Genomic DNA, 18,129 nt, shown 5'->3' on the forward strand with positions numbered 1-18,129 from the left:
CACCTTTGTAACGAGTGCTAAGTGATGGTTTAAATACTTGCCCACTGGTCAAATCTACTGTGTTTGAGAACAAACTTTGCTATGTGAGCTGATGTAGAATCACATGGATTCCCCAGCAGTATAACACTATTAGTTATTATAACATTGATAAGGCTGTATGTGGTGTAAAGTGGCATCTGACATCACCACACAGTAGATAAAGTCTGGATTATCTCATTTTTCTCAGCCCTTTTCTTCATATCAACATTCCTCTGGCTAAATCTAAAACTGTGATGGTATCCAGAGACGTAGCCAAGAACAAGAGGGGGGCTCTCACTGCTCTTCACTTACCACCATCCAGGAGTCAGCCTGATAATGTTAATTTGCATCCTATCTCAGTTCTTAATAAACACTGGCCAAGAGGCCCAGTCAGATATTTGCATTTACATGGAGTGTGATACATAAACATTATTATGGAAGATAGTTTGCCAGGCAGATTGGGAAACTTTTATCTTCACTGTGTTGCTTCATGTTTTGCTGTTTGCAATGTCTCTAAAGTTGCTATAGTCACCATTCTCTGTGGTGGAAAATGACAAACTAAGTGTATTTTTAACACATATCCCCATTACAACATCTTTCCCAATACGAGGCCTGTGAGTAGTTGAGTAGTCACCATCTCTTGAACTGCGCAAGTGCTTTTAAATGAGTCCCGATGCAAAGATCCCAAAAGACAGCATCGTGTCACAACAGTTATTTGCACCGACACATTTGAAGTGAAGATTCAACATCGATGCTGAGACTAAATGACCCTCTAAGTGTCACTAAAGTAAGATTGCCCTTTCAATCCTAAAACAAATCTTAGTATGGGAGATCAATCAGTCACATGACAAAACATAAGTCATGAAACCATCATGTCAGTGTTTAAAGTGGGGGTGAAAGTATGTCACCTACATTGAATAGGGGTATGGACAAATTCTATATATAATTAGTGTATTGCATGGTCTGCCAGCTACTTCCATATTCATGGTGTCAGCTGCCATCTAGCGTCCATCTTTATTAACATAACTGATCCCTATTATCCAGGTAAACGTGATCGATTGGTTGCGTCTGCGCAGGTAGTTAAGGAGGAGCTAAGGACACATCTTTTCGGAGTAAACAAACCCCCTTCTTTTTTTTTTTTTTAACCTACCGGAACTGTCTTGAGTTTTCGGCGACAACACAGCAACTTTTTAAAAAAAAAAATTATTATTGATTTTATGTTTCAATGACATGAGCCGGGTTAAACTTTCTCAAAGGAAGTTTGTGCTCATCTGTTGTTGGTCACTGTCGCTGGACGCTTCCTGATTCATCTTATCTGCGTCGAAGGCTGTGACACACCGCTCCTTTTGCTCCGGTTTCATTTTGAAGGTGTTGAACTCTGTCCGTCATTATGTGACACGTTTCATCACAGGGTAAAGTAGAATATAGGTAAGCCTATCTGGTGCCGGTTGGGGGAGAAATTGTACATACTACTACTAATAATAATAGCTTGTAAAAGGCTGGATGACGTTGTAAATGGTACTGTGCCCTCTTGTACTGCCAATTAATGTCCCTCCCGCTGTCTGCGCGCAGGTGCACTCATGACCATGTTGTTCCAGCTCTTCATACTCCTTCAACTCCTGTCTTATGGAGATCTGGCCTGCACAAGGAAGCTGCTGTCGAAAGAGGAAGACCAAGAAGGTGAGATGTTGTAGATGAATGCCATATGACTAACTTGAAACACTTCTGTTAATCATTGCACCTGTTTGTACACACCCACCCTCAGTGTTTGTGGATGAAGGGGACGCACATTCGTTCCTGGGTCGCCATCTGTTGTTCAACCGGTTTGACTTTGAGATTTTCGTTCCTGGAAATCTGGAGAGGGAGTGTAATGAAGAAGTCTGCAATTATGAAGAAGCAAGGGAGGTCTTTGAAAACATCCCGGCTACAGTTAAGTGATGCCGTCCAGTGGGCAGCTCACTGAGGATACTGCATGAGCAGAGAGACATTACTGACATCAGAGCTCACCATTCTAATGATACTCTGTTTTTTGCAGGATGTTTTTTGGAAGAAATACTCGGAAGGTAAGAGATATAAACTTACATACCTCCACGTTTTGTGTATGTTATCACTACTTAATGTAATGACAAGTTGTGTATGTGTTGGTAAGGAATATTTGTGCTGTGCCTGTAGCAAGTACACTTATGTGTCCAGTGCTTTCAAAACCTGTTTCCCCACTTACAAGGTTCCAAGTATATTTATTGTATTTGTACAACATGGTTTTAGGCAGTTTGCATTCCCGTTTTGCTACATAAGGAAACAGAAAAAAAACCCAATACCATATGTGGAGAGGAGGATGAATTAACAAGTAAAGTAGCTTCGAAAGTTATTGCCTGGTCTGCAATCCATTGCGTCACTAAAATTCAAATTTTGTGTCGTAAGTTACCTTTGCAGCTCTCATTTGTTTTGCATTAGGTATGAATGAATTCTGAATAGCTCTAATAACTGTGTATCTGCTGCCGTAAAAGATCAAACTATTCTACACTGCTGCTCTCAAACATAAGATCAATATGAAATGAAAAACAGTAACCACTCCGTGATATTCAGTTGGCTACCTTTATTCAGGCTACAGCTCACGCTGTCTAGTTACTCACTGTGGTCTTTGATGATCCACAGAAAAGCAAAAACGCCCCACACGGGTTGATGTGACATCTCTTTTGGTGGGACTGATTGCTGTTGGTGTGGCCATTGTTATCGGCGGCCTTCTGCTCTGGTATTTCTGTCAAGGCAAATGCAAGAGCTTCAGCCGTGCAAAGTAAGTGAAAGGGTCTTTATCACTATTAATGGCAGCTACACTGTTCCTGCACACTTTCCCCTTAGTGCACCACTAATACCCACTTTTGGGTACACTACCTCCTAAGGTTATAGACACAATTACAACTCTGTTGCACTATAACCTCAGGTACTTAAACAATCTGTCAACCTGTACCCTTTTTTTTTAGCATCATATATAGTAAAACACATAATATTTCAGAGTTTGGACATTTTCATATGCAGATAAATTATATAATTCGAGGCTACTCCCGTATTTATTGTTCTTACCTGTTTTAGGGCTTCAACAGTTGTTTTTATTATCAATAAATCTATATTTTTGTCTATAAAATGGAAATAGTAGAAAATGTTACACACACACACAATTTCCCAAAGCCTAAGTTGTCATAATCACTTTGCTTGTTTTGTTTGACAAATCCCAAAGAAAGTCAGTTAACTATCATATTTGACAAAGAAAAGCATCAAACACTTACAATTTGACTGAAATAATTGATAAATTATCAAAACAGTAAGAAATAGAATCATTTTCTATGAATCAACTATTAATTGATAAATTGATCTATACCTGTTCGGACAATATACTGCTATACTGCTACTTTACTGCTTCTTGTCACACCTGGAAATACAATTTGTTGTGCACAGTCGTATGACAAGAATAAAGTCCCACCTTAACCTTTATGATACTTTATGGCGTTAAGTATTGTCACATATGAATGACTTGATATGTATGCCTACACTCCTCTCACAGCTCCGTCCGAGTGCGACCGAGGAGGACTAATGCTCCGCTAATAATGCGACGGCTAGAGGAGGTGTCCTTACAACCTGTGCATCCAATCCCTATGGAGGAAATAGACCCAGTGGGTTTGCCTTCATATGAGCAGGCAATTGCAAAAACTGGACCGCATGATGCTCCACCTCCTCCATATCCTGGGTATTTGCATAATGCATTTCTATTTGTAATGTTATGTCCAACTCACTTTTCTAGTTTTTCTTGTACACAATCCATAATGCTGTCACAGAAAACTCATTCTGATATATTTTATATAACATCTCTTATTTTTGGTTTTAGCTCACGAACTGGGACTATTCGGCAGTAGTATCTCCAGGACAACACATCCGCATGTCTGTCAACATTAAGCAGACAACTAACAATAACACTGTTTTAACACTGCTCAGCATTGTATGCCATTTTTTTTTCATCATCACAAGATTTAAAAAACTTCTTATGCCTTATGTTTATTGCTCTGATTATCGTTTTCTACTCGTACATTTCTAATCTTTCTGGCCTGTTGAGGTAACTTTTCCTAAGCAGTATAATCCACCTTCTTAATGTGCTGGTGCCAAAACAAAGTAGTCGGCTGTCTGTGCTAACTATTCTCCAGGAACTAATTCTGCTTTATAATATTACCCCAAACCTGTTCTGAATAAGCTTTATAATACATTTTACCTGGTTAATGTATTGGACATGAGGGATTTAAATTGCCTGAGTAGTAAGGATCTCAATGGGCAGTTGATTTATTAAGTTTCATTACACAATAAGTATTAATTGCAAATGAAGAGAAACAGAGTGATCTGTATAATCATACAGTTGCCTGTCTCAAGAAGGAAAAATAGTAACACCAGCACTGATTTCAATGGCATGATTGTATTATATCAAATATTGCCATACAGAAAATGCTTTTAAGGAAATACAAGTGCTTTTGTTTCACTAGTCTCCCAGCTTGCTTTGTCAAATTCACTTTAAGATATAAATCAACATCATCTTTTATCTTTTTTTTTTATGTGGTGTTTTTTTTTTTCTGTTTTACAAACTTCTATTGTGTCAGGAAATGTATGTCTGTGTCACCGACTAATGAGAATGTGAAGTAATGTTTACTTTCAATATATAAATTGTGGTTTGATTATTTAATGTAATAAATAGATGGAGGTGGAAGCTCTTTGAAATAAGTTTTACAATATTTTACATTTATTCTAAAGAACATTTAACAATTCTACAAGAAAATTATAGCTGTGATGAAAATGACAACTAAAACTTATTTCAACAGTTGGGATGTACAGTTGTCCGACATGTCCAAGTCGGACAACTGTACTCTCACTTAACTGTAATTTCAATATGCATTTTACAAGCCTGTTGGATGCAGGTGTTTCATTCCCATCAGATGATGCAGAAATACAAGGGTTTAGAAGTTATGTCCTTCTAAATTACCATTACCAAAGTTTTATCATGACATGAAAATGAAAATAGGGGTTGGAGTTGTTGAAGATGATCTGTACCATAACTACTTGAAAAGAAAATCAATATATTAAATAAAATGTACATTTTAAATATTTTTGTCTCATCTTCTAAATATGTGTGAGGTTGTGTGCATGTGTGCAAGATGGCTCTATGGTGTTCCTATTGTTATGTATTAATTATATGAGCATATGATCTGATTTAAGGGATTTATCAGCTATATTAGATGAACACTGTATATGCTCTTAAAAATGTTCACAGTTTTTTTTTAATTTATAGAGAACAATTATCATCAATGTACTGTTTGATGTATGTTGAGAATACCAAGAAGTTTGGCTTTTTACCTGTACATTTCTTGTATTTATGTGATATTTAGCCCAATAAAATTGAATTATTATGAACATACAGCTGATAACTCAAAAATATGGTTTCTTTAAGGATGCAAAATGGTACATGTTGGTTATCAATAAGGCTGGTGATAAAAGCACAGAAGTTTTACCCAAAAAAGTCTCACAGAGGCGACAATTATTTTATAGTATCCAAACAGGCTCCAATAAAATCAAAAATAGGAGTGGTAATACTTTATGTTATATGCCTCAATTTATTATTATTATTTAATGCATGTTATCTGGGGATTTTATTTTTTACAATAATGTCAAACAAATCGCTTCATATGTGACTTTTATTATTTTTTATGACATTGTAGGAAAAAAATGTTGGCCACGTTATTGATCTCAAAGACTTGGAGCTCAACTTTTGGATGTAGGTAAGGGAAAGGGACAACTACAAAACTTCCAGCCAAAGTCTGCGGTGCATCCTGGGAAATTAACTAACATTGGTACGTGAAACCATGCAAGGCTTGCACGGCTCCCCATGACGGGAGATCAACAAAAAACATATCGAAAAATCACCCAGACGGCTAAAAAGCTCCACTCTTATCTCCAGGATACCTCCACCGGTCCACGGCGGCTTTGCGGACTGCGCACTGCTCCGACGGGACCGCCTGCTCGCCGCCTGCTCGCTTGCTCGCTCGGCGGGGTCGGATCCGGGCTGCTACGATGCGTGTCCGCTGCTCCACGAAGCTCCGTCGGGGAAGTGAACCTCTCACCGGATGATGGACAGGAACTACCCGACCTCCAGCTTCGCGGACGCGCTGGCTCCACCAGCACAGACCGTCGCTTCTTGGGCCTATGACCGCAGCACAGCTAGTGTCAAGCCAAGGTAAAAGATGAAAGGAGAGGGTACCTTAGGAAGGAAATGTCGGTGATGGAGGGCCTAGCTTTTGCTGCTGCTTGTTGTTGTGGTGAAACACTGGAGGGATTGGAGCAATGTGTGCATTTGATCGGACTTGTAGAGGCTTTGACTTGTCAGTGCTTCATTCTGCGTTTAACAACCACGCACCTTGCTAGTTTTCGCTAGCACACCTCAGCGTGGCCATAAACAGGAGTCTGCACACACCACAGACGGGAGGTGTTTTTTATATATTTATATATATATATATTATATGTAATAAGCTGGAGCAGCTAGACAGCATGCATGAGCATTTAACGGTCTGTTTTCTGGACCCACAGGTGCCCCGTCAGAGCCAAAACAACATAGGTAGACTAGCTGTGAATGCTAGTCATGTCAGATATGCCACCTCAGATGAGTGGTGCATGGCCACCGTTTTTGGTGCCGTTACCTAAGAGCTAAGAGGCGACGTGTCCAAGTCTGTGCATATTTGTGCCATTATTTTTAGTTTAAAGTTAAGGGGTCCATTGCTATCTTTTACATTATTTTAACAATTTTGTGAAACAGGCAGAGTAAGTGTGTCCCCAATACCTGCCAAAGTTTTAGAGCTCTAACTTAGTCAAACTCAGGTATCTGGTGTGTTATGTTCTTCTCCATCTTGTAATAACAACTATTGATCACACTTAATGACATAATTGTGTGACACAATATGTATATATATATATATGTTTTCTCAAGCAGCACAAAAATGTATAAATGATTACACATCTAACCCCAAAGCATGAGGCTGCTGAAATAATAACTTCATCCATTTGTTGAATGAGAAATCAATGTTTATGCTCCACTCACAGGAACAGATGATTTATTAGAGGAAGCAATTGTGTTTCAACGACACAATCTGTAAACAACTGAGTGGCCACTTTATTAGATACACGTGCAAAATCAAATGCGATTCCATCGAAGCTTAGCCGTGCATTTCACCTTTACAAAGACAATAAGTTGATGTTATTGTAGTTTTAATTTCCAGTGGTGTTGTACTGTACCGCATTATATTGAGAGGGGTTTCAAATGCTTCACCCAACGCCTTTACGGACTTTGTAGGGAAAGAATATTCAAAACACATTTTGGTGTAATGCAGTCCAGCACAACATCATAACTAACTATGACCTCATTTAGAAACACACTGTTTTAATTTACACCCCTCTGACCGTGTCAGCCAAAACTGAACATTATAATCCTCAGAAAAGGCGAAATATGTGGCAGATCTGTTTTATTGGATTGCATTAATTAGGCATGGATATATGACTTTATAGTTAAATATCCAAGAATATGCCAGTGCGTGAGTCTGTTGAATGGACAAAAAAAAAAGGATGCTGATGACTCCCTTTCAGCTGTGTGTTCATCCACAGATGATTACCTTCTGGCACAAAGGGAACACTTCTGATCGGGCTGGCTGCATCTGATTTCCTAGGATTTCCTATGAATTTTCTTCAGAGAGAACATAAAGTCATGTCAGATATAAAACTTATTTTTTCCTAATTGTCTCAGGCAAACAAAGGGTCCTCACACCAAGAAGAGCAATGCATTTTTATGTTTGGACATAAACAACAGTGACTAGGGAATTCTACAATTCACAGACCATTTTTTAAATGTTATTCAGATTCATACAAACGAGAACAATGAACTTCTTAACTATTGTTATTTCCACTATATTATCGACAAAATGTTGATAGATTATTTTCTGTTTTTTAAAAAAAAAATGGGCCGAAACAAATTGATGATTTGTGGTAGCCTTAAAGGTTTGCTATGTTTTGTATTCATCACATTTTTTCAAAGCATGTTTTATAGAGCTATCATTGCATTTTATGTAGGGTGTTTGTCACTCAGCAGACAGCATGGACTTTACAGAATGAATACGTAAAAACAAACTTGCTGTGTGTCAAGGAGTCATTTACACAGTTGGGTGCTTCATTGCTGCTTGTGAAGATGAGAGCTTTCATGGATGTGTTTGTGTGTTGATACAGTCCCAGTTATGGTGCAGCACACCTTGATGCAGAGCTCCTCCAGCGGCAAAGCTACACTAACACCCACCAGCTTCCCACCTACACTACATCGCACCTTCCTGCGACAGCAGGTGAGTTATGAATGCTATATAAACGTTTTTTAAAGGGCCAGTTCAACCAAATTACAATGAAGTTACTCTGTCACTTACCCCAAGCTGCATATTGTCATGCAGATATTTTTGGTTTATATATTTTGGTTCAAACTATCATATTGTGATGCACGTGGCTGGCCGATTTATCCAGCAAATTTTAGTAGATGTCACTAGAGGCAAGTGAGAGATGGGATTATTTTTGTGCACTTTGGGTGAAGTAACCTTTTTAAAGGCTCTTTTTACTTGGCACATATGATTTTGATTACTTAGTTGCTCATTTCTGTGGTTATGTTTCTTTTTTTTCTTTTTTTTACCTTCAGGAACACTTGACTCGAGCAGTAATTCTTCTGAGACCTCAATCATGAGCTTCCTGTCAGCCATGGAATCTAGAAGCCTTCAGGCTGGTCCTGTTAGTGCCTCGCTGCTTCCTCCCTTTAGACCCCCATCATGGCCTGCCGGTGAGAACACATCCACTATTTATTTACTTTAACATCATCTGGAAAAATTCCTGATTTTAAAAATGCCATAGAGAGGTGGATACATAAGATATTTTGTCGAAAAAAGCTAAGTTTCTGTATGGTGTTTATGTGTATTTAATATAAATATTTACTGATAGAGCTTATCCAAGAGTCTAATAAACTACATCATAGCTGTTGGTTGGTGATGTCAGTATTTCCACATTTAAATCTAGATATATTCATGTTTTATCTCATGTTGCCAGTTTGGTCCTTATTTTGTCTATCTTGTGCAATGCAGGTACCAACTCCTCCACCACAGAGCTGTATTTGACTGGTGCCCTGCCTTCTTCTGCCACTTTCCCCTCTCCTGCTGCTCTGTCGTCCTATCAGCACACTGGTGCCTACCCTTCCCGGAGTTATACTACCAACCCATCCTTGGCTCTCCAGGACCCTGCCTTCAGCACTTCCACCAATGGCCTGTTCTCTCACCACGACCCCCTCATCCATCTCAAATCAAGCCAGACGGTGCTTCCCACTGCGCTGGCCTTCAATCATCTCTCCACCACGGCTTTGGCTTTGGCTTCGGCTCTGCCAGTCCAGTCCTCGACCTACCGATCAGCTCAGGAGTCAGCCCCCCACCTCCTACAACCCCAGTTCAGCCTGCTCCCCTCTGCCCTGCCCGCCCCTCATGGAGCCCCACAACCCTACGGGGCCGCGGTTTTCTCAGGCTCTATTGAAAGAGCTCTTCAGCGTGAATGTAGTGTGATCAAACACCACCAGAGGCCTTCGAGCAGCCACGCGGCCTCAGAGCAATTGCCCAATTCAGAGCACCCCTTACAAGGGTACTTTGGCTCTGGCAGTGAGGTGGACGTGTCCTACCAGCAGGACCCGTCCAGTCAGTCCTGCAGCCCTTCGACAGGAGCCGACTCCTCCCAAGGGGTCAATCGGGCTCCACAACCCAAAACAGACTCAGTAACTCAAGGTTATTCATCCACTTCTGTGCCGAAGGCTAAAGACTGCTCTTCCAAGCTGGGTCAACACCCTATTGGGGATGAGGAGAGTCACGAGCACTCTCAGAAGCTGACTGGAGGGTCTCCTGACCGTTACTCCTCCCCGGGACAAAAGCAGAACTCGGTGATTGCTAATCAGCAGTCAGTCCAGCTTTCCAGCCTAATGTCCAGTAGTCTGTCTCAAACATATGTCCCCTCACAAGCCCAGTCACAGCCCTCCCATTCCACCTCAGACAAACACTCTCCCCTCTACAAGACTCTGCCTTCCCTCTCAAGCCAGTCTGACAATGTGGCATCTGTGAGTCAGACTCTTGTTTATTCCTCCAGTCCCGGGATGAGCCAGGAGCAGGAGATCCAGTATGGAGCCCAGGTCCAGGGCTTGTGTCATGGGAATCTCTCTGAGAGCTACCCGACATCCCACTCTCAGGGTGCCCCAAATGTGACTTTTACATCTCAGTCACAGGGGCAAGTTTCGGTGACTCAGAGCTATGCCACAGGACAATCCCTTCACCTCAACTCCTCTTACCCGCCGACATGTGTGCGGAGTCTGCCCACATCAAACTCTTCACAGGACTATACCCTCATGCAGTCGTCGGTGGGAGGTAAAACACATGTCACACTGTCCCAGCAGCAGACACAGCCCCTTAAATATGTTTTGTCTACACCGTTGCCTACCTACTCTTCAACTGCTCAAGCCTTACAAAATAACATCAGATCCTCAATACAGGACATAAAGCCAACATATGGGAAACACAAACTTGTAGAGCTTCCTATCCAGGACATAGATGCTCTCCAGCAGGCGTCAATGGAAGCTTCTGCTGCATCTAGCAACATGTCTGCTCACAACAATGTCATCTATGTAGTTTCAAAAATGGATGATCATCACAAAACACAGAGCGTCATCCGAAGTTATTCACGTTCTGATGACCAGCTCATGGGACTAGGTCATACGAACACAGCACAGATAAAGGATGAAAGGATGGCTTCTCTGAGCCAACAGCACATTCATCTAAGCAGTGCCAACGGTCAGGAATCTGCCAACACAAAAACTACAAACTCCAGTATTATATCTTCACATGTACCACTTAGCTCAGAGCAGCTCAAGCAGCACTCTCTGCAACTCAAATCTCCTGAGCCACATCAACAAAACCCCCAGACTCATGCTCAGTCACAGAGCCAGGCCCCAGCGGCCCACACCCAATATATCACCGTCCCCAGCGCTCTTCTGGACCCCAACCAGATGATTCTACTTCAGCAGCCCCTTGTCCACCATAGTCAAAACACTTCAAAAGTGGTATCCGTGCAAGGCATCCAACAGACTCAAGATTTGGGTCCTGTTCATGTCCAGTATCTTCAGATGGGCCGAGAGCTGCTGGGCCCCAGTGTCACTGAAGCCCAGAGACAGCAGGGCGCAGCGGTGTCTGAACAGAGCTCAGGATGCCCTGATTCCTCTAAACACCACTACAGCCAGTCGGCTAATCAGCAACAAAACGATGCCAAGAACCACTTTGCTCTCAACTCCATTTGCTTCCCGGACTCGATGCTACTTGCAGATGACAGAAATATTTTGTCAAATGTCGACGACATCCTGGCCGCCACGGTGGCAGCCTGTGGCGTCACGCCGCAAGACTTTGTCAAAGCTACATCCTCTGCTGAGGCTGAATTGGCAGTGATGGCTAGCCCCGTCGATTCCAAAGGTCACTTCCAGACTGTGGATATAAGGCACATGTCGCCTAGTTTCTCTTCAGCACAACAGGCAATCATGACAAACACTAACTCTCACAACATGACCATGACACTAAATGGAGTTCAGATGGCCACAAACTGCCACGGGCAGCCTGTTCACCACAACACTTCTGAGCTTGACACAAACGGAGATGGAGGAAGCTCTGAGAATGATTACCACTTAGCCGGTCAGGTGTACGACCCCCAAGGTCTCCAGAGCAGAGTCAAAGGGAATGCAAAGTGCATTAAAACAGAGGACGGCCTCATGGAATGCCAGGGCGGAGAAGACTTTCCAAAAAAGAAGGCTCGCTCTAAATCTTTGACCAAACCTGGTGGGCCTGAGGATGACAGTGGACAGGCAAGACCGGCCAAGCGCAGTGGGCAGGCAAAGCGGCAAAACTCCCGGGGTAGTGATGTCAGCTCGCCGTCCGCCTCACAGGGCGTGTATGATGGTTGTCCGCAGCAGGAGAGAATCAGACAAAAGATCAGAGAAGTTGAAGAGAAACAGCCGGAGGTCAAAACTGGCTTCATCGGCTCCTTCCTCGACTTCATCAAATCTGGCCCCAAACAACAATACTCTCCAAGTCCGACGCGGACTATTAATCGCCCGAGAAAGCCCTGCACCACTTCCAAACCTCCGCCATGTACTTTGCCTTCTTTGCCTCAGAAACTGCAGACTCTGCCCGGGCACTTGGTTCCCCATGAGAGCCTGGGAGTGAGCGCCCAACAGAAACGTCTGGATGAAGATTTGCAAAAGAACTTGGAGACTCTGCCATCGTTCAGCTCTGATGAAGAGGAGAACACTGGGAGGAACCAGGCCCTGAGGAACAGCATCAGCTCAGCGCTTTCGGCTTTGGATGAGTCTTCAGATCGGAAAACCAGGACAGGTAATGATACCCTGTTTAAGCTTGTCAAGAGCCTTCAATATTATTATCATAGCATCAACCGACAAACGTTTATATTATCGTTCATCCCTTGATTGTGTTTTTCGATCATTTACACTATTTTGAAAATAAGGGAAAAATGGAATTGGCCATTCAACCATGATTTTGCAGCATTGGTGAAACTGGTAGCTGGTTTATATTTATTTTTATATTTTGTTTTATTTATATTTTGGGCAGGAAGTGTTTCAAAGTGTGTACAATGAAAATCAAGTCTTGACACAAAACTTCTAAGTGAACCCACCAATAGATGTCAGATATTTCCCGGTTCTGTTCTACCCTCGTCTTCACCACGCTCAGTAACTTTGCTTAAGTTGTAGGAACCCTGCAAAAATGTAAAACAAAGTCAACAGTAGTATTTGTGCTGTGCTATTTTAAACTTTATCATAAAGTTAAGCACAGAGAGATGCAAGTAACCCCCTTACTTGTTAGTCCTTTAGGTAATATGCTGTGATGTGTAAGCATTGTCTGCTTTTTTCGTTGACTGAAATTTCTTTATTTATTGTACATGAGAGGAATTGTCATTTTCATGTTTCCTTCGGACAATTCTCTTCTCCTTCTCCAGATAACCATAACCCCGGTTCGATGATGAAGACAGACCATGTTCCCAACATGCACCACACGGCCACCGAAACCTGTTTGTCCCGGGTGACCACGCCTACACAAACAACGAAGGCCATCTCATCAGGGACTGTGTTTCTGGCCAAAGAGGACTCTAAAGACACCCCACAAGGCCAGTTGGCTGTTCAGTTGAAGAATGTGGCCATCGAGGGACTGACTGACGAGGAGCTGTCAGACAGCGGAGGGGAGGGAATGTACAGGGAGAGAGACGAGTTCGTCGTCAGGAATGAAGATATTGATAACTTGAAGGTGCTTGAAAAACGTGGTTGGATAATAAATTCATATCAGACCACATCTATCGTGTCATATCTTGTGTATACTATATATACTATAGTTGAACATGCATTGTTTCATTTTTCTCATACTGTAACATTTAATACATGTGTCCAGGTGACAATGAGAACAGGCAGTGAGCCTCCAGCCATCTGGAAGGTCCAGAAGGCTTTGCTCCAGAAATTTGTTCCTGAGTTGAGGGATGGAAAGAGAGTCTTCTCCGCCACCAACAGTGTAAGCAGACACACCAGCACTCATGTATACATGTATGAGTATTGGATCATTCAAATTCTTTTTCTTCAGACTGCAACAGGTAACATGTTATTTTTCTTTGTTTAGTATCTTGGATACTTTGGTGACGCCAAGACCATGTACCAGAGGGTATATGTGAAGTTCTTGGACACGGTAAACAAAAGGGAGTATGTCAGAGTTTGTAGTCGGAAGCCACGCTGCAAGCCTATGAACTCACTAAGGTACGCTAAGAGTACCGACTGATGTAATTCTATTCATTTTTTTTTAAACATGGCTCTTCACTGGTGTAACTTTCTTTGTTCTGCCACCCAGGGGTGTTCAGGTGAAAACTTTGCTCGGCCTGACTGCCGACCCCTCCTCAGTCTCCCAAAGCCAAAAGCCTAGACCCAAACAACTCAAGCCCCGGGCAGAGCCCCCACCTAAGAAGAGGAGGAAATGGAAGGAGGAGTTTTCCTCCACTGCCTCGGGATCATCTGCAGAGGAGGGGGGTGACGACGACGATGATGATGGTGAAGAAGCCTTTTGACGTTTTTAATTAAATCTGGCTTAGAAATAAATTGACATGATTGTAGTCTAAATATCTTCCCGCCCTCTCACTGCCTCTTCATGATCTTTGATTTCTCCCACACACACACTCTTAGAATTAAACCCTCCTGTGCCGTTTGCTTCACGGTTACTCAACACGCGGACCATGAAGGAGACATTTAGGAGCTTTGTGGAACTGCTCATCAGCATCGCCTTAGATGAAGATGTAATGACAGCACTTGAGAGGGCAAACGGTGAGTGAATTGAACTTTGATTTTTTTTTTTGATTTTTTTTGATTATTAGTTTAATCATAGGCCATAAACCGAATTTTAAAAAAAAAAAGTGAAAACAAGGGTTAGGTGGGTAGTAGACTTAAGGTATGTTGACTTTTTAACTTGCACTGTTTCAGATGAGTTTCTGCTGCCACAGATGAAAAGAGTGGATGGGATGATCACCGACAACAGGAAACGCCTGCTTCACAAACTGCACATAGGGCAGGTCCTAAAGGTGGGTGTTTGTTTGGGCATTATTTTTTACTCCGAAAGGCTTAAAAGGCAACCTTTATAAACAAAATCTGAATCTGCTTGATGACACAGAAAAGCAAAGGTAGCCCAAATAACTCTCCTGTTCTGTGTCTTCAGACGGCTCTAGACAGCTTCCCAGAGATCTCAGTTGTGACTGAACTTAAGAAGGATGGGGAAACCCCGGCATTTAAGGTGCGTCTCAGCGGGAAGGCCTACAACAAGAAAACCATGAAGCCCTACAAGATGCCTAACAAAGTGCCTCAGGTAAGACAAGAATATGTCTTGGTCAAATTCACTGTGCTCTCAATGTATATCCAGCAGAGGGCACCATTCAGTCTTTTTCTAACTCCTTTATTCTGTTGCGCAGTGCAGCCACAGCTCCCTTCCCTGTCATAATGTCCCTTTATAAGACTCATATCAAATGTCTTTCCAACTAATTTGCTTTGTCCCTTTCTAGGAGTATACAGTGGACCAGCAGAAAACTCAGTGGTTCTCTCTGTACCACTCTTTGCAGCATTACAAGTACCACACTTACCTGATGTGTAAGGACGAGGTGAGACACTGTTTACACGAGTATGCTTACTGCTGTGGTTTATTACAATTTTACCCTCTGACAAGTAATATATTGTGGGTTTAATTTTTAGATGCAAATTATTCTGGTGAAACTTTGCTGTGCTCTTTTAGAAAATAAAATGTTTGTGCTTCTGCCCTCCAGATTGCATCAATGCGGGTGCAGACGGTGGACCTGGGGCAGGAGGAGACGGTGCAGAAGTGTCTGCAGAACGGAGCTTGGGTAGAGGGGCTCTTCGATCGTTTCGGAGAGCTAATCAATCAAGTGCAACAGGCCTGCCGGTGATCCAGTCTCGACGGAGAAAAAAATAAATCGAACAAACCGTAAAACAACACAGTCCATCACTTAAAAACATAAGGGTTGCCTCCAGCGCAATGCGGCAGCAGAGAAGGATGGAGTGAGTCTCTCCTTCCAACCACGGAGAGGTTTGAATCAGGGACCTGTCAGCTGACTTGCCCGAAAGACGTTCTGGGGGCCTGTGGCCTAAAGGTGGCAGCAGTTGAACAGCGAGACAGTAGTAGAGTTGATAGTCTGCATCAACGCATCTCAGCAGAAAGCAGTCACTTGATCAACAGAGGACAAGGACTTTGGTTTTGAGAGCATTTTTTTGGAAGTCTTCCATTTAATGTTTCTCCTAGTCTTTGTAAGTTTTTATAGTTACAAGCCCACTTTTTATGGGCCTTTTCATAGATCTTTTCACTCTTTTAGTTAAATGCCAGATTATAACCAGTGAGTATGCACTAGATAGAAAGCAATCTGCATAGGACTTAGAGCTCAGCGAATAAAAATACAGAAAGTTGATTGCCTTCAGTTATAACAAGCCTTTGTCAATCATTTGATGTTTAGGCTCACATTCTGAGAAATTGATTTATTGTAAAAACAAAAAAACAGAAAAAAAACCTCTATATATTACGTATAACCGTAGTTATATATCGTTTGTAAAACATCCATTTTTTAATGGAGCGCCAACTTATATATAATGTACATTTTGTATAAAAGAACAGGGAGGTGGGAACTGCAGCGATTCTCTCAAGGAGGAATTTAGTAACTATATACTGTATCTATTTTGTGGTTTAACTTTTGTGCTTCAAACACCCATTTGCTTATCAGATGCAAGTCAGTGCCGTTCCAGTACTGCTTTTTATGAATTTTGTTAATCAAATATTATGACCTTTACTTACCTGAAGGTAAAATGAAATAAATAAAAACTTGTCTTTATACTCCTTTACAGATTTAGACCACATTTTATGACAAATAGATATATATTTTTCACATAAGTAAATATTGTTCTAAGACACTTTTTCATTGTTTTTTCACAGTTTTCGAAAAAGGACTCTTTATATGTCAGTTATCAATTTTACGCTATCAAAAACAATCTTGTTCTTTACAGATGCAGTTTGTAAATAAAGTGCGGCATGTATTAGATGTTTGCTTTGATGTGTTTTCTGTCTGAGGGGGTTAACAGCTTCCAAATAATCTGGAACGCGTGTGTGTGTGTGTGTGTGTGTGTGTGTGTGTGTGTGTGTGTGTGTGTGTGTGTGTGTGTGTGTGTGTGTGTGCACCAGTTTTTGTGTGTGTGTGTGTGGCACCAGTTTTTGAAAAATGTTGTAGCAGCATAAAATCTTAGCTCAGGGTTTTATTTTCATGATCTTATAACATTTGGAGCTGTATTACTTTACATTTTTTTGAACAGTAGATCCGGTGTCAATGAACTCTGAATTAATTTTACCTATAATACAATTTTTAATTTGAGCAGTTACAGCGTAGGACTGCGTTCCAAGGTTGTTTGGTACATTAAATTGGCTCCATGACACAGGGTCTGAGGTCTGAGGAGATAGAGTAGGTGAGAGTGAGATTATCATTTTTCATCCTTCTGTTATAATGGCAGTGACAACATAACACCTCCAAAAGCTGCGACAGTGACTCCTGGCATCACAGGAAAGTCCAATCATCGCTGATTAGAACGGTGCTTAGCTGTTTTTTTTTCCAATGTACTAATGTATGTCAATTACAGCTTTGCTTCTGGTCTCAACCATTCGGTCCCCAACTCTAAGATAATGTGTCCTCAGCTCAGAGAGCTCAGTTAGCGTTAAACATCACCTGCTTGTTGCAGTGAGCGCAGCGTTTATATTGGCTCATATTCTTTAAGAGGGAGGACATGATTGTGATTCTCGCCCACCATGCTCTCATGACCAAACTATTCACTGTGAACTGGTGGCTGACTTTGTGTCGTCTGAAAGGGTCTTGAGCCTGCTGAATAAAATATGATTGTCCGGCCACGATGCAAAAATTACTGGCAACCCCCAAACAACAAAAGTGTCTCTGTGCTGCAGAGACGGCTCTGTGAGGAAAGCCACTGTCCTCTGTCCTTTAGAGTTGTGGAGGATGGACAGTCGGGCAAGCGTTTGAGATTCCAGTACGGGCACAACTGGTGGAGACAGATACTGAATGTCTGCTCTCCAGATGAAAAGCATATGAATTTTAATGAACTGAATTGTTCCATATGTGGGAGACAGACTGAGGGGACCCTTGAGACAGCATAAGAATGTGAGAAGGGCACAGTGACTAAACGGCTCTGTGTTGGATAGCACTGCCAATTGGTTTTGGAAATGCCCTGTGTAAAAAAACAACAACAACAACAACAACTAATGTACATTTGGCAGTTTTGGAAGGTAACTAAGTACATACACTCAAGTACTGGGCTTTTAAGTGCAATTTTAAGGTACTTATACTCAGCTTGGTGGTTTGTTACTTAATACTCTTCTTTCACTTCAATTCAGT

The 18,129-nt window shown here is 41.8% G+C and overlaps 2 protein-coding genes across 2 annotated transcripts; both read left to right on the plus strand.

The window, feature by feature from the left end:
- Positions 1-1,195: 1,195 nt before the first annotated feature.
- On the plus strand, positions 1,196-5,411 carry prrg4 (proline rich Gla (G-carboxyglutamic acid) 4 (transmembrane)). Its single transcript, XM_054616691.1, has 7 exons — positions 1,196-1,446; positions 1,591-1,698; positions 1,784-1,947; positions 2,054-2,081; positions 2,674-2,812; positions 3,578-3,760; positions 3,899-5,411. Exons 2-7 carry the CDS (start codon positions 1,599-1,601, stop codon positions 3,924-3,926), a joined length of 642 nt encoding a protein of 213 aa, XP_054472666.1. The 5' UTR covers positions 1,196-1,446; positions 1,591-1,598; the 3' UTR covers positions 3,927-5,411.
- Positions 5,412-5,912: 501 nt separating this feature from the next.
- Positions 5,913-16,757, plus strand: qser1 (glutamine and serine rich 1). Its single transcript, XM_054617291.1, has 13 exons — positions 5,913-6,283; positions 8,317-8,426; positions 8,768-8,905; positions 9,204-12,527; positions 13,147-13,451; positions 13,593-13,709; positions 13,815-13,948; positions 14,040-14,236; positions 14,369-14,506; positions 14,663-14,760; positions 14,895-15,041; positions 15,235-15,330; positions 15,493-16,757. Exons 1-13 carry the CDS (start codon positions 6,174-6,176, stop codon positions 15,631-15,633), a joined length of 5,055 nt encoding a protein of 1,684 aa, XP_054473266.1. The 5' UTR covers positions 5,913-6,173; the 3' UTR covers positions 15,634-16,757.
- The last annotated feature ends 1,372 nt before the right edge of the window (positions 16,758-18,129 follow it).

This window comes from Anoplopoma fimbria, chromosome 2 (assembly GCF_027596085.1).
Source record: "Anoplopoma fimbria isolate UVic2021 breed Golden Eagle Sablefish chromosome 2, Afim_UVic_2022, whole genome shotgun sequence".
Classification (NCBI taxonomy): domain Eukaryota; kingdom Metazoa; phylum Chordata; class Actinopteri; order Perciformes; family Anoplopomatidae; genus Anoplopoma; species Anoplopoma fimbria.

Excerpts from the sequence above, each read along its gene's own strand:
- prrg4 (XM_054616691.1), top strand. The coding sequence starts at position 1,599 with ATGACCATGTTGTTCCAGCTCTTCATACTCCTTCAACTCCTGTCTTAT. Across the intron at positions 1,699-1,783 it reads GAAAGAGGAAGACCAAGAAG|TGTTTGTGGATGAAGGGGAC; the intron begins GTGAGATGTTGT and ends ACCCACCCTCAG. Across the intron at positions 2,082-2,673 it reads TTGGAAGAAATACTCGGAAG|AAAAGCAAAAACGCCCCACA; the intron begins GTAAGAGATATA and ends GATGATCCACAG.
- qser1 (XM_054617291.1), top strand. The coding sequence starts at position 6,174 with ATGATGGACAGGAACTACCCGACCTCCAGCTTCGCGGACGCGCTGGCT. Across the intron at positions 14,237-14,368 it reads TGACGACGACGATGATGATG|AATTAAACCCTCCTGTGCCG; the intron begins GTGAAGAAGCCT and ends ACACACTCTTAG. Across the intron at positions 15,331-15,492 it reads ACCTGATGTGTAAGGACGAG|ATTGCATCAATGCGGGTGCA; the intron begins GTGAGACACTGT and ends TCTGCCCTCCAG.